We start from the raw sequence: 16,030 nt of genomic DNA on the forward strand, positions 1-16,030 counted from the left end.
TATTTTTAACATTTATTTCACAGCAGTGAGTATAAAAAACATATCTTGCTCCACTTTTCAGGTCCATCTGATGAATCCAGAGAACGTTCCAAAGCCATGCTGCGCTCCCACCAAACTGCATGCAATCTCCGTGCTCTACTATGACGACAACTCCAACGTCATTCTGAAAAAATACAAGAACATGGTGGTGCGCGCATGCGGCTGCCACTGACACAAGGGACACGTGTCGCCCTGCCCGACCGCTGCACCGCAGAGACAGGACTGACAAAACGAAATAAAGTCAGATGCGAAAAGCGAGCATAATGAAAAAAAAACTGAGAGAATGTCTCGACGGTGGATCCAAGTTTGCTGCTTCTCATTTTTACACACATGGCCATTTCTCGTGACATTTCGGATCCTACAAACTGCCAAGAGGATGTTCATGTGAATCTATAAACAGAAAATGAACTTGAAGCCTTAAGTTTGAAACAAAGACACATACAGATCATGTAAATTATGAGCTAAAATGCAGTCTGTATTTAAAATTATGTTTCACTTATCAAATATTTAAAGGGGTTGCATCATAACACTATAATTTCATTTTCTAAGCAAGGTCTACTAAAACAGTCAAATCAGTTCTTTGTGACTTTTTCCCCACCCACAATCTGATCCTTGGAATTAAACGGGATACTTTTTTTTTTTTTTTTTTGCTGCTTTGCCTTTAACACTAGACTTTGTATCTTTCTAATGTTTGAAAGTTCCAGAAGTTCAGAACAAAACATTTTTTTTTTTTTTTTGCAACTTTCAGGAACTTCCTCCCCAATATAAATAGACAGTCTGAGTTCTGAAAGTTACTGTAGCTTTTTTTATTTCAAAAGAAACTTTGATTCCTCATTATATGACCTCTTTTAGATCGGAAACTTATAAATTACTATGTCCCAAAGCACAGAAATCAGAACAGGAAACTTTCTACTGCTTTGTGTATTTTTGATGAAGTCACTTGAACCCACAGGACTCTATTTTAGGTCTAAAAAAAAATCAAATTATTTTAAGTTTCTCAATATTTGCTCTGCACTACCTGTGGTTTGCATCTGTGAGTCAGAGCGAGTGGTTACACACTTCAACAGAACTCAAAGAACGGAACCATTATGCTGCCGTTCCAAGGATGGAACTGTTATTTGATGCCGCAGATCTATAATTTCCCTGCAACACCTGCACCTCGGATGGGCTACATCCAAAACTTCCCATAATACACAAGGACCTACAAATAATCCAAGGTTTTTCAGTGACAAAACTGTATTCTGTGCCATCATACTCACATGGGCTGTAGATTTTCCACCATCTCATGTCTATTTATTGTCAAACATTGTTTTGTTTTGATTGCAGCTGTCCATTCTTTTTTTTTTTTTTTTTTTTTTCACTGTGAGCCATTGAATGGTACAAAACTCTTGCTGGACAGGCAACATAGGTCTATTATCAGCATTGTTGCAATATATTTCGTATTTGCCCAATGTAATTTGAGAATCGATAATCACTTCAATTTTTATACCAATACTTTAAACCAAATAATTCAGTAACGTTTAGTCAAATTTTAATGCTGTTTGCATTTCCATTCATCTCACTGGCACATGACCCCAATAAGCCAACAAGACCATGCCTGCCAGCCAAACCTTAACTGTTGGTTCACATTGACAGTGGCCATATCACTATGGTATTGAGTTGTACTGTTGGTTGTCAACAGGCTTATCTGTACTCAAATTCTGCAGCAAGAATTGAATTTGAGGGTAGTAAAAGTATAACAATTTTCCAAATATTGTACCTTTTCCTAGTTATATCACATACCTCCCATAAACTGCTGTTTACGTCTTAACCAGCTTGTGTAAATACTTGTACATTTCACAGTTTATTTATTGTCCTTTTTATGAATCATATAGCACAGAGATCATAAAACAAAAGTAAAGGAAAAATTAAAAACCGCTATTTTTGGAAAAAGACATTTTATTATGAAATGTGTCACAAAATGCCTGTTTTTGTAAAAAACAACAACAAAAAAAAAACACAACAACCCAGAGAGTGAGTGTACCCCTCTCGCACAGGACAAAAATACTGCATTTTTCAGTGAGTTCAGCCTTGACCATGTGCCTCCCATAAAGACTTCACTGAATATATGCGGTTTCTCTGATTGCTTTTCCCTTCCTTCTCTTTCAGATCCAGTAAAAGAGAAAAATAAACATCTCAGTGTGGGAATATTTGAAAGGAAAAATTTAGATTACATTTGTTTAAATCAATGAAACCACTGGAGAGCATCAGAGAACACATACAAGTCTATCAGCATTCTTCAAGCAATGATACCAGGCGACGCTAGTGTCTCTGAATTTCACCATCACAAAGCGTTTTAAGCATTTCACTAATAATATTAAAAGTGGTTGACCGGCATGTGAAAGCCATAAAGACTGAATTACAGAGAGAGAAAAAAAAGTGTGTCTCAAACGGAGTCTAAAAGACAAACCTAATCAAAGGAAAAATGCAGAATAATAATAAAAAACAAAAAATACTGTACCATAAATGCTTTAACCTTTCACAACCTTTACTGTTAAGTAAACCATATTTCCATAAACCGTCATTATACAGCAAAAAATTATCTATTTTGCATTGTTTTACTTTGCTGAGTGTTGAGAAAAAAAAAAGAAAAAAGGATTACATAATGGCAATATTGGGGATATGTCTAAATGTATTTACCCCATTCATATGCCTATAAGAAAATTTAAGAAGATTTATAAGACAAATTAATCAAAGCTGTTAAACCAGCCTAATGTGGTTTGCTGGCCATCAAACTTGTTAAGACTGGCCTGGTTAGATAATTATGGCCAACTATCTGAACCAGCTAATCCATCTTGGTCTTGACTGGTTTAAACAGGTCTCCAAGTCTAGCTAACAAACTACCTTAGTCTGGTTTATTTCATAATTGTTTTAATCTTCTGAATTATACAACCATTTCAAAACCTAAGACCACAACAGAAACATTTGAAACTCCAACAGAAAAACCCCGTACATGGTCAAAGTGCTGTTTGCAAGTGTGTATCTCATAATGTTTTACATTGATTGGAGGTATAAAAAAAAAAACAACAAAAAAAAAAAACAGTCTCCCTGAGGTCATATTTTCTCAGCTGATAGCAAATTAAGCTGAATTTCCTCAAATATAACTGACAAAATATGCACCTTAAATGATGTAATGCTCTTTTTGAAATCATACTACTGTTATTTTAATGGAGAAAGTCAAAATCAAAAGTCTGTAGTTGCAATCGCTAATAATCTCGTCAACTGATCTGAGATGACATGTACATTCACATTTTATCATGTGGAAGCAGGTGAGGGACAGAAATGAAGAAAAAAGTCCTTTTGACTGTATGGTAAATGTAGATAGTGTTGTTGTGTGGAAAATGAGGGAGTTACAGCTCATCTCTCGCATGCTTCATGACAAAATTGTGCAAGCTCTCTAAGTCCCGCCCTCCATTATGCTCCTCCCCCTGTTGCCCCGCCCGGAACATCAGGAGAGTTGGGTATCCACGCACCTATAGAGAACAATAACCATATATTTACAGACATTTAGACTGTGTGAAGGATTTAAACATGAAGCCAAGCCAAAATGCATCCAAACTGCAACATTTGTTGTTCTCTCGTTGGTCTGAAATATTATTTTAAATGTGAAATAAGTATGTTCTATATAGCATGATTGCATATAATCTGGATGTACTAGAACAGATCCATCATGCTTTGTTATGTGACCTGCTTCATTTTTGTTGCTTACTGCCACTCTCAACTCAAGGATAGAAAAGTGTGGATAGGATACACACTTCAAAGTGTAGATGGAAGTAGTTGGTCACATTGAGTCACACCATGCCGAGAGTGCTCCAAATCAGTCTAGATATGAGGATAATTTAGTTTGTTTATAATTTAACAAAATTTCAGCTTTCGAGGCAAAAAGCAGCTAAAATATCAGATCTAATTGTTCACTAATAAACCATTAAAAACTGGAACTTTTTATTGTGTATGTACTTAAAAAAACAAAAAAAGGAACTTTGTGTCATCAAAAGTATTAAAAAAATCATTAAAGAAAGGATTTGTAACTAGACTCAGATGGAATTAAACTGAAACCTGTATAGAAACTTTTGTTACATTTTCCATTCATTGTAGACAAAGGCAGCACACAAGTTTTTGGAACAAGCTTAAAAAAAAAGTGCCACTAATATGAAGTTATGTTGACCCCATCCCTCAAACATCCACAAGACTTGTTTACTAGGGATGTGACTGAATCCGGTATTCGGAAAGGTAATGACGTGTACTATACTATGACACCCCTAAAAGGCCATAAAAATACGAAATATAAAAGAAAAATATATTGCAAGGCTTTCTCTTACAATTATATTGTTGGGTAATTATCCTGTATGTAAACTGCGGGAATCAGGGAGATGTTATTCATATGCAGGACATTGCGATCAATTATGATTGCTCGTTTGCCTTTTACTTTCACTTTCCAGATTCTCGTTCACACGTAGCCTACTCTACTACAGAATGGCAGTACTTCCCACACATTTCATAAGATTAGATGTTTGTCAGTGGTGCTCAGGATGTGCAAATCATTCGTCATCATCCTATCAGTCATCTCTCCTTACCTCTCTCTGTTTATGTGTGAGTGAACATTTAAAAAGCAACCCGTAGCAAGCGGCTAACCATGTCCTTTTAGTGGCTCCATAGAATGCATTATTAGTTTTCCGTGCCTTTCTGAATACAAATTCACTATTCAAGCACATCCCTACTTGTTACTCTTGCTGCCACCCATCAGGGAATAAAAATGTGACTGAGATCCAGACTAAATGAGCTGCACTCACAGAGTATCTGTTGCAGACCGATCTCTCCACGGTGCAGTCCACTTTAGCAATCTTCACATCAGCCAGTCCAGGAAACTCCTTTTTAGATAGATCATCCCAGGTAGGGGCCAGGTTTTTGCAGTGACCACACCTTAAATACAGAAACACACATTGCGTGAGTCGCTGAACAACAGAGGATAAGCTCAGCCAATCAGGGAGTGGCGGGTCTTTTGATCAGCCACTAAGGAAACATTAAGATGATAAGAGGAACAGATAGAGGAGGGGAGTACACTGTGTGCGCGCAAGTGGATATACACACAAACACATGCGTGTCTGTCACTGCACAGGGCTTGGCAATATAGATCGAAAGGGTTATTTAATGGAGAATCAAAAGGTTTGTGATAATTACACAAAAGATTACGATAAAAATTTTCAAAACTCAAAACTAACTCAATACAAAAAAAAAAAAAAAAAAATTCTGCAAAGCTGTTCAATAATAACAATACATATATTTTTGAATAGACTGCATTTTACAACTGCGTTCAACATTCAACAACTTAAAGCCAATCAGAACATTTTCAGATAGACAACAAGTCTCAAGATCAAGATTGAGACAATATAGCTCATTTACATATTTAACGGGAAAACAAAAAACTAACCAAGCATAAAAAAATAAAATAAAAAGTTTAATTTGATTACTAACTGGAAATAAAAAATGTATATGTTTGTTTTTTTTATTAAAAATTAATTATTTGTCATAACAGACAGCCCCACTGCTACTAGACTATTAATAAAGTACCAATGTGAAATGAGAAATGAAACCCCGCTAACACTTACCATGGAGCATAGAACTTGATGAAGGAGAGTCCTTTGGCAACAGTCTCGTCAAAGTTGCTATCAGTCAATACCAGAACATTAGACTGAGAGAAACAAAAAAACAAAAAAATTAGTGGCAACACATTTTGTACGCATTTAACTTAAACATCAAATTTCTTGTTAACTAATGTGTCAATTAGCACTGATGTTTCATAAGGCAGATCATACTCATAGTAAAACCCCTAGAGAATTCCCACAGGTGTTCATATCCTGCTGAAGTTTAAATACCCCTCACTGGATGGTTTCCTTAATTACAACACCAGTTCTGAACATAACATTTGTTTAAGAGCAAGGTCTCATCTCAAGGGAACCATAAATGGTTCACGATCTTTTAAAATAATCCTCCAACAAAAAAAAAAAAAAAAAGAACTCTAAAACAGAGCTCTTGAGGGACACTATTTAGCCATCCAACAATTCCATCCAGCCAAAATCCCTTTATAAAAGAAAAGCTTAGACAGGAAAGCCAATTAACAAAACAAAATAACAGCTCTTTAAGTTCCACTCCGGCCCACCAACCCACGCGCACGCACACATGCACATTTGCATCAGCAGGAGGAAATAGCTGCTCTGCCCATAATTACTAGCTCAGTTTCAAGATGCAGATTTGTGTCTACAGGCCAAATTCTGCAGCTCGCCGTTCAAACATCTGCCTGCACACACAAACGAATTAAATATTGATGGTTCCAACTAGGAAACTGCAAACTAAATTTGCGTTGTGAGAAAACAAAAACAGACACCCACCTCTTGTTTTTCAGGTTCATCGCTAGGTGGGATTTCGTGAGCATGCTCCTCCTCTTTCACAGGCTCATCTTTAGATTCAGCAGCTTTTACGTGATTATCAACAAACTCTTTAAATGAGTCCAGATCACGCTTTCCTCTGTACTGATCAACCTAAAAACACACAGCATGTGCATAGTTACAGTTATTGCTTAGTTTAACTGTGACTACTATAAGACTTGTATTACCATTCTTAATTCATAACATCTAGTTACAATTTGATTCACTTATATGGGAACATTACAATTTTACAAGTGAAAAATAGTGCATGGTTCATGGTTGCGACGATATAGGAAGCACAGAAAAAGCAATAGAATATCTGAAAAGAAAAAGAAAAAAAGGGCAACATCTGGGTAAGTTTTTTTTTTTTTTATTCAGCAAGGACATATTAAACTGATCAAAAGGGGCAGTAAATAATGACAACATGTTCTTTTGAACATTGCATTCATCACATTTCCCATAAAAAAATAAAATAAAAACAGCAGCAGATTAAGCAACTTCCAGTATCAATGGTAATAAAAAAAGAAGCATATTAGACTTATCTCTGAAGGATTGCATGACACTTAATAGTAGTATATTTTTATCTAATGTAATCTTAGGCTATTTTCATGGTAAAAAAAAAAAGTAGTAAAAAAAAAAGTATTTTATATATGTATATGACACGTGTGTATGTATATACACATACATACATATACACACACATATATACGTATATATACGTATAAATTAGGGCTGTCAAATGATTAAAATTTTTAATCAAATTAATCAGAATTTTCAGTGGATTAATCAGGATTAATCACTATTTGCAATTACACCTGAATCCTAACCATTTTTTTTTTTTTTTCTGAAATGCATACCAAAAGATAAATAACAGGACACAGATACATAATTTTCATGTATGGATTCATCAATATGTGGTTCTTTTTTTCAGAATTTCAAAAGTTTAACATTTACTTAATCAAATTTACCTGAGCACTATATCAAACCATACCATTTAACTACACATAGTGTAAGAGTTTTAGGTGAACCAGTGGTTAAATATAACCACATATCTATGAAATTATGCATAGAGAAACTCGAAAGAATGAACTCAGAAACACAAACATGCGCCCTCTGCACTCTGGGCACTCTTGTTTTTGGGAGGTGTTCATTTGCTCTGCCACAATACTTTAGGATTGATATTTTCACGTTCTGAAGGCTTCAAGTGCCAGTAAAACCAAGTAAAAATGCATATGCTTTTTCAAACAGCTGTAATTTTCACTGCATTGCATGTAGGCGTTCTGCGCATGCGCTGTGTGAAACACAGGACGCTATAACAGGAAGAAGCTCCAGCGTATCAACTACAAAAGTCGTCTCAGTTTATCGAGCTTGGCATGAATGTATTTGAGAGTAACTGGGGTAAAACCTTAAGCTTCTTCTGTGTTTTCGTCGCGGAGCTCGCCGCTGTTTTTTACTATCTTGAAAATTCTGAGATCAACGAGACTTTCCTGACCTGAATAATTTGTCACACTGCGCATGCGTGAAATGCGTTAAAAAATTTGACGTAATTAACGACAAAAAACTAATTAACGTCGTTAACACGCTATTTTTTGACAGCCCTAGTGTATGTGTATATATTATATATATATATATATATATATATATATATATATATATATATATATATATATATATATACACACACACATATATATATATATGCATATATACACACACACATATATACGTATATACACACATATTTCTGCATCTATACATATATATACACACACAAATATATATATATATATATATATATATATATATATATATATATATACACACACACACACACATACTCATTTTTTTTACATTACCATATGATGAGAATTCTAAAACTTTTACTGGCAAAATTATACTAAATAACTAAGTGACTTTTGTGTGACATTGAAGATGAGAGCTGAAAATTCAGCTTTGCCATCGCAAGAATAAATTCAATTTTAACACATTAAAATGGAAAATAGTTCATTACAATTTTTTATATATATGAATTAATTAAATGTCTTGAGTATGAGACTTTCAAAAAATAAAATCCTATCAACCCCAAACTTTTGACAAGTATAATGTATACACATTAATACATAAGAAATTATGCCACTTTAGATTTCCTTACCTTCTCTCCATCAGTGAAGAAGAGCAGCGTGGGATAACCACGAACCTGATTATCTGAACACACCTCATAGTGCTGTGTGCAATCCACCTTTTGCAAGCAAAACATGTAAATATCAGAAAACCGAAGTCAGTTTGAAGTATAAAAGAAACATGAGATAAACCACAATGGCCTCTCTCACCTTGCCGATCTTGACACTGTCTGAATGCTCGAAGCTGGTGGCGAGCTGTTCCCATATAGGAGCCATAGCTTTGCAGTGCCCACACCATGGTGCATAGAACTTCACAAAGTGAGAACCTGTAGAGGTGAATTGCAGGGTTACAGCCTCAAAATGAAAGAGAATCCGTGTCTGAAGTAAGATAACGCATAAAAACTCATAACTGATCAAAATGATCACAGACTGTGTTGCAGGCTGCACATTTATGCATAAAGAGAAGAGAATTTACGGTGTCATTTCACAGCCAATCTACACAACAGTGATGCCACCCACAAACCATATGATGTTACAAGAAATGTCATGAATTGTGTACATTGGGTATACACACAGTACAACTATGAGATGTGGAAATATATTCATTTAGCACGATGTGTACAATAAATAAAAATGTATAACAAAAACTTTTGGTGAGCAGTCTACTAGGGTTAAGCAATGTTACCACATTAACATGTGCTTCCAACATCTGAAGGTGGGAAACATAAACAGTTCTGTCAAAGTCAGAGCATCATTTCCTGCCTCTCCTCCAAACAGGAATCATTTATTTGGCTAACGAACAGAACGTGTAACATTACAAGGGTGCATGAGAACAGGGCCGAATCTATACCAAAGCTAAGACCATATTTCACCTCTGATGCCAAATTTATTGTCATAAAACATTTTGGGAATAACTTAACCCCAATTATAATCCCGGATGGGTGGTCATTGAAACACATTTCTTCATCTTCATGTTTCATCCATTTTAAAGAAACGCTTAAGCCTCTTAAAAGTCCTCGTCCATAGTCTAAACAATTTTGGACCGTAAGACCTTTTTTAAGGGTTAAGATGCTTTCTGAATTACTTTTATCTTTACTAGGATCTTTTCTTTAATTTTATGAAGAATATTTTTTTTTTTTACCAGATGCTACTCTTAGCACTAAGATTTTTTCAAGAAATACCCCATTTCCCAGGGCTCTAGAGTACGACCATTTGCGAATGAAAACTACTGCGTGCGACTATGAAAATCTGTGTTTCCAGCTGATCAGTTTTCGAGGTTTACAGTTTTGGTGTAGGGTTTCAAATGTATGCGCTCTGTCTGCTGGTGGGAGTGTGTTCACCTGTGCAGTTCCCTATGAAATCCATTAAAAAAAAAAAATATTTTAAAATTTTTCTGTATTACGCCGTTTCTTTTTACATTTTTCTGGACCGCATTTTAATAGTTAAATTAAATAGTATTAATTAAAAAGCATTTCTAATTAATTAAAATCATGAAACATACAATTTCACATCAATTTATTAAAAGTTACAACAAAACAAAGAAACTGAATGCTTAGGGCCTTACAAACTGTTTTATTTTTTCTCACCATGTGTTTTATTGTAACATTTGAATGCATAAAACAACTTAATTTATTCAAATTTATTCTTAAAATAGCCTTATGAACTGTTTGTCTCAAAAATTCTGTGTTGTTTATTTTTATTAAATGAAGGAATAAATTTAGTTTATCTTTTAATTCTTGAAAATTAAAGTTTATTTAAAAAAGATTCACTCATTTAAAACAGCCATGTTCGAACCTTCGCTGGCTGTACTTATTTAAATATAGTGGTTCTGTTGGGTTTGTCTTAAGTTCAGTGATGCATGTTGTGATAATTTTTTCCGGCCAATCCGTGATCAGATCAGTTCACTTGGAACTTCAACCGAAGTGGTACTAAAAAAGTACCAGATATCATGTACTGTACCCAGTGGAAAACACCCCAAAACTGAACTTTACCAAACCGTGCCATGCAGTGGAAAGCGCCATTATAAGATACATTTTGATGTTAAAATGTTCACCATGTACTATAGCAGTAAAGAGAAAGATTAAATGGGTTACTTGCCATTTGAACAGGCGCTTAAATCAATCGTGCCTCCCGCATTAAAGAGTGCCAAAAAACTGTATTTATTGTTTGTATTTCGTTGTGAATTTTGAACAATTTTAAAACTGATTATTTGTTTATTAAAATGTAACATAGCTTTTTGCAATCACTGGATGGCAAGTGCGCTTCAAATAGGCTAATGAAGTTCAAGCATTAACGAAGGACAGATTATATTACGACCGTTCCTCATTGTAAAATAGACATTTGATCTAGAGTGCAATAAAGAAGAAAAATGTATCAGTTAGGCTATTATTCACCTCCTGTACAGTATGTGCTTTAAGTCTTTTAATCATTGTTTTACATAAATTGCAGTTGATTCATATGAAATATCCACTTCTGTACATCCTTTGCAATATCGTCAGAAAATCTCTGGTCATTGGAAAGACTGTAAAGCCGTGTGATGTGTCATATCACAACAGATGGTTGTGATTAGTCAGAAGACAATGCTGCGTGCGCTGCTTCAATGAATTACAGGCTCGTGACTCGTCAGAACAGTCTATGGTCAGAACGAGTGGTTGACCGATATATCCCAAAGACCTATATATCGGCCGATATTTTGCATTTTTCTAATATCAGCCGATACGTTTTTCTGCTCTGCCAATGTGTTTGAGGCAGAGTCGTAGTTCTTTGACAAGCTACGGAATATCGCGTTCATAACCGCATGCAATTCATCTGCGAGTATGATGCGCTATTGCATAGCTTGTCAGCGAAATACGGCTCTGTGTAGTAAGTGCCGCTCCATTTGAAAGCAGGTGATGGATATTTAGTACTAATCACAGAACCAGGTTTACTGACGAGACGCGCATGAAAATCGTATGCGATTAATCGTGCAGCCCTAAATTTAAGCAAATATTTTAATGGCTAATGAATATTTAATTTCACAAACCTTGCAGACTTAGTCAAATCCAGCTGTGAGATCTTATGAAGTGTGCAGTTTTATCCAGCATGATCACGTGTTCCCTGGTTGACGGTCGGTTGAACGCTTTAAACGTTAAACTCATGATTTCATGTCATTTTATCTGTGTACTGCATGTAAAATGAGTGTTACCCCGGCTTTATTTGAAAAATATGATTCCCAATGCACACAAACAATACTGAGTGCCCTGATAGTTACAGTGTTACACTTCCTTTTTAATTATATTTTTATTAAATATTCCTATATTTGTGGAAAATACTTTGTTATCTAAAGTGTATGTATGTTTATTTTATTCATTTATTTTTTAATCCTTTGTCAAATGATTTCAAATATCTTAAATATAAATAGAAAATGTAATAAATTTATATCTGCTTTATATCAGCACCCCTGCTTTCCAAGATATCAGCAACAGCTGTGAAAAAAACAATATCGGACGTCCAGTATTCAGAGCGCAAAAGGAAGGTAGCGTTTAATCGCGCTATACTGCTAGTTGATGGAAAAAGTAGTTAGCTACAGAAAAAGCTAAAATGTTCAAATGTATTAATAGTCATGATGTTTTCAGGCATTTTTTCCTAGACTGCATCCATAAATATAATAGTTTTAAAAGATGTTTTGGGCTACTACCTTTAGAGATGTGTGATTTGAAGTTTGTGGCTGCGAGTTCATACAGGCCCTGTTTGGGTTCAGGGACTTTGGGCAGCTCGGGTTCAGTCTGGGGTTCCTGGGGTGAGTTGGGGAAAGACAAAATAAGAATGAGTGCTGAAATATTGTGACATTTTAGAATTAAACCATGACCATGTACTTCACAAAGTGCTTTTAAAATTAAGCATAAGATACTTTTTCTAGTAATTTTAGCTGTTTATGATCTTACTTCAGGTTCCTCCTGAAGGGTTTTTAGCATCCAGCTCTCCAGCGCCTCCAGATCTCTTGGGCCCTGATACTTTATAGCCTCCTGATCAGGTTTAAACAACTTCAGACTGTAAAACAAACACCAAGTTAGTCAGTCAATGATTAATCAAACCACATGAAATTTTACCTTAGGTACATGACTGTCAAGTGACTATAAATCACGCACATAAAATGTTTTTACACATCTAAATCATTTTACTGACTTTCTGCATAAGTGAAACACCTTTTTAGTTATTTACAGTACTAAAAGAGAAAAAATGCTTACGTGGGGTATCCACGGATCCCATGCTCACTGGAGCAAAACTTTGTGTCTTTTGTGCAGTCGACTTTCACCACATACACTGGAGGAGCTTCCATACTGTTATATTTATCTGCCAACTCATTCCACGCCGGCTGCAGCCTCTGACAGTGACCACACCTGCACACCACAAACATATTCAATCACTTTTATCATACTATTTATTACTTTATTATTACTTTATTCCCTCACATATTATTATTATTATTATTTTTTCATTAAATAAGAGCGATGAGCCACTACAAAATAAAGAAACTCCATAAAAAATGCTTTAGCTTTAAGTTTAGGCAAAAATCTGAATCGTTATAGATAAAACTTTTTTTTTCTAACTTATGAATATAAAATAAAAACAAAAAGTAAAATAAAATACAGTAATCAGAAGAAAAACAAAAAGGATAGTTTAAAATCTAAGATTGTTATGGTATATTAATTCAAGAATATTGTTTAGTGGTTTAGAATCACTTCCAGATTGTGTCTGTTTCTTCTTGTTTTGACCACTCAAGTAGTCCTACTGTGGCTGTTTTAACTGAACACCATCAAAGAAAAAAAATGGTAATATACCACTGTATAAATAGAAATGTGGTCATTTAAGATTTATTATTATTATCATTATTATTATTATTTTTAAACATCCTGGCATTACCATAGTATTACCACATCACGTTTAAAAGACCATATGGTACTACCATTGTACTTTTTTTTTTTTTTTAAGATGAGGAAGTGATGTCTGATGTCACGGCTATTCATGTTCTGCCACGTACACGAAAACTTTTATGACTGCAGGAATTTAACTTTTTATCAGAGTCTGTTATCATCACTCAATGTCAAAAAGCTGTCCTTCGTGTCTTTATATGAACGTGCATTAGAAACTTCGTCCAAAATTGACTTTATAAGAGTGTCTCTGTAGATTAAAGTGGCTAATGGAGTTAATGGAATCACTTCAAACATTTAAGCAATTTCAACTCAGAACCAACATAACGGCACTGATCTCGTTGCATTTAACATTTTATATATATCTCAATATAATGAAAATATTCAGTTATAAGTGTTCAGTTTTACCAGGGCGCGTAGAACATGACGAAGTGGGGAGCAATAGAGACGGCATCATTGAACATCTCCACCGTGTATGTGTGTTTGGCGTGCTCATCCTCTTCTGTGTCATTATCACAGCATATCCTATTAACGTTACATAACAGCGCCAAATAAATAAAACTCGCTAAAAACGGCGTCATGATCATAACTGAGCAGGCCTGTGAATGAAGCGGAGCTACGAGTTTAAATGAGTGAGTGAGCCGCTAACAGACAGAGCTAATCTGTACAACATCAATATCGACCAGCACAGCTGTGAAAACGAGCCGTATGAGCTGTAGATCAGTGGACTGCGCAGGCGTCCTTCTCTACGCTGCGCAGACGGGGCACCGGTGTACGGTGGCTGATAAGAGCCATGCACTCACTGGTTTTCTCGACATAACACATTATCACAACACAATTCTAGGTGTATATAAAGCGTTCTAAAAAAAAACACCATTTATCTGTATCAACAGACACTTTTTATTATATATGGTTATATTTTATAAATATTTATATACTATTTATTATTGAATTATTTTACGTAGCTTATCTGTGACATAATATGTAGCTACAATAAAATGCATGTAGCCTATTGTGTAGTTTTTGTCTTTTTTTATCTGTAATGGTGGTCACAGGCACAGAAGAGCACCTTTAAATTAACTCAACTCACTCAAAATGTTTCACTCACAGATTGCTGTCTGTTTCTGGTCATTTAAGCTCATTTATGTTTCATAGACCCAGATGTGACCAGAAACTAGTCAGTTATTGTTTCTAGATTGTTTGTCTGACTTGCATGAAAGTTTGAACATATTATCCCCTTGTGACAAAAAAGTTAGAACAGATTTGAAATGGGTCCGTAATTTGCCAGTTCACTAGGATCTAGTTGTGGTTTCTTAATAAGAGAACCGCCAGCTTGAATGATTCTGGGACGTGACCTAAAGATAATGATGAGTTATTAATATTGAGAAGAGGTTCTTCTGCTAAAGGTATCAACTCTTTCATTAATTTAGTGGGTACATGATCTTATAAACATGCTGTTGGGTTAGATGCAGTGATAAGTTTATTTAGCTCTTTATGTCCTATATTTGTAAACCACTGCAGTTTTTTGGGGTGTGAGATAAATTAAGTTGAAGTATTAAATGCTCTAGAATCTACATTTGTTATCAATCAGTGAATTATTTATCAGTGAATAAATTCATAAAGTCATTAATATTAACCTGTTAACTGTCACTCACATTTTTGAACATAGACTTGAAAGTGCATGATCCAAACCTACATTTTTATAATTCATGACTGAAAACATTTTGTAACAATATTTTGATGTACCAATTTCAAGGTAATGCAATGTTTGAATTGAATGTTTGAAATGGGTTTCAAAGGATGAATTTTGAGATTTTGTGTTTTCAAGTGATACATCATTTCTAACAGGGCCGTGCACAGGGGGGTGGCCCGGTGGCCAGAGCCACTGCCCCTCTGCCCTCATCGACTGAGGTGCCCCTTTTCCCCACCGCTGCGCTCAAAGCATTCCGTTGATTCCGCGAATCCGCTCCAGGTTTTCCCGCTCGCTCCGCACTCCGCAGCATCACTCACAGTATGTGTCTGCGGCGCTCGTGAACACGACAGTTCACGAAAGCTGTCGCTTTAACAGGTAGGCTATGCAAGACAGTGGTTGAATCTGCGAAATTAGTCATTTGTGTTTTTTTTTTTTTTTTTTTTTTTTGTATTTATGTCGGTAATGTTTTGTGCTCTTGGTCTTCTACTAGTGCTAACAACTTGTACAACATATCCACGTTAAGAAGCTGCTTGTCTAATCAAATTATAATTGTACTCTCGATCAGATCAGATCTAATACAAATAACTACATTTTCTGTTGTTGGCACACTTTGTAGATAAGACAACCATAAAAAACAACAATAAAGGATTCTGAATATGCAAGAGTTTTATAACAAGAAAGATAGACATTAAATTATTTGAATGGAAGAGTAATTATATTACAAGAACATACATTTAATTAGCACTAAAGCCTAACAATTGTATTTAAAATATGATTGTAACAGGTTTGTTATTCATTCTCTATATT

At 35.1% G+C, this 16,030-nt stretch overlaps 2 protein-coding genes across 3 annotated transcripts in view; one reads left to right on the top strand and one right to left on the bottom strand.

Moving 5' to 3' along the window:
• bmp6 (bone morphogenetic protein 6) overlaps positions 1-1,973 on the top strand; it is a 46,116-nt gene extending 44,143 nt beyond the window's left edge. For both annotated transcript variants that reach the window (XM_052596535.1, XM_052596536.1), the window contains exon 7: positions 62-1,973. In XM_052596535.1, the coding sequence (XP_052452495.1) occupies positions 62-211 (150 nt within the window). In that variant the 3' untranslated portion in view covers positions 212-1,973. The remainder of the gene's footprint in view (positions 1-61) is intronic.
• On the bottom strand, positions 1,960-14,284 carry LOC128013497 (thioredoxin domain-containing protein 5). The gene is made up of 10 exons (XM_052596537.1): positions 13,939-14,284; positions 12,847-12,999; positions 12,544-12,649; positions 12,297-12,393; positions 8,831-8,946; positions 8,653-8,739; positions 6,465-6,614; positions 5,685-5,767; positions 4,869-4,998; positions 1,960-3,551 (listed from the first exon to the last, which is right to left on the bottom strand). Exons 1-10 carry the CDS (start codon positions 14,115-14,117, stop codon positions 3,429-3,431), a joined length of 1,224 nt encoding a protein of 407 aa, XP_052452497.1. The 5' UTR covers positions 14,118-14,284; the 3' UTR covers positions 1,960-3,428.
• Positions 14,285-16,030: the final 1,746 nt, after the last annotated feature.

The sequence above is a fragment of the Carassius gibelio genome, chromosome B24 (assembly GCF_023724105.1).
Source record: "Carassius gibelio isolate Cgi1373 ecotype wild population from Czech Republic chromosome B24, carGib1.2-hapl.c, whole genome shotgun sequence".
NCBI classification, from domain to species: domain Eukaryota; kingdom Metazoa; phylum Chordata; class Actinopteri; order Cypriniformes; family Cyprinidae; genus Carassius; species Carassius gibelio.

Excerpts from the sequence above, each read along its gene's own strand:
- LOC128013497 (XM_052596537.1), bottom strand. The coding sequence starts at position 14,117 with ATGATCATGACGCCGTTTTTAGCGAGTTTTATTTATTTGGCGCTGTTA. Across the intron at positions 8,947-12,296 it reads CAAATCACACATCTCTAAAG|GTTCTCACTTTGTGAAGTTC; the intron begins GTAGTAGCCCAA and ends TCACCTCTACAG. Across the intron at positions 5,768-6,464 it reads ATGAACCTGAAAAACAAGAG|TCTAATGTTCTGGTATTGAC; the intron begins GTGGGTGTCTGT and ends TGTTTCTCTCAG.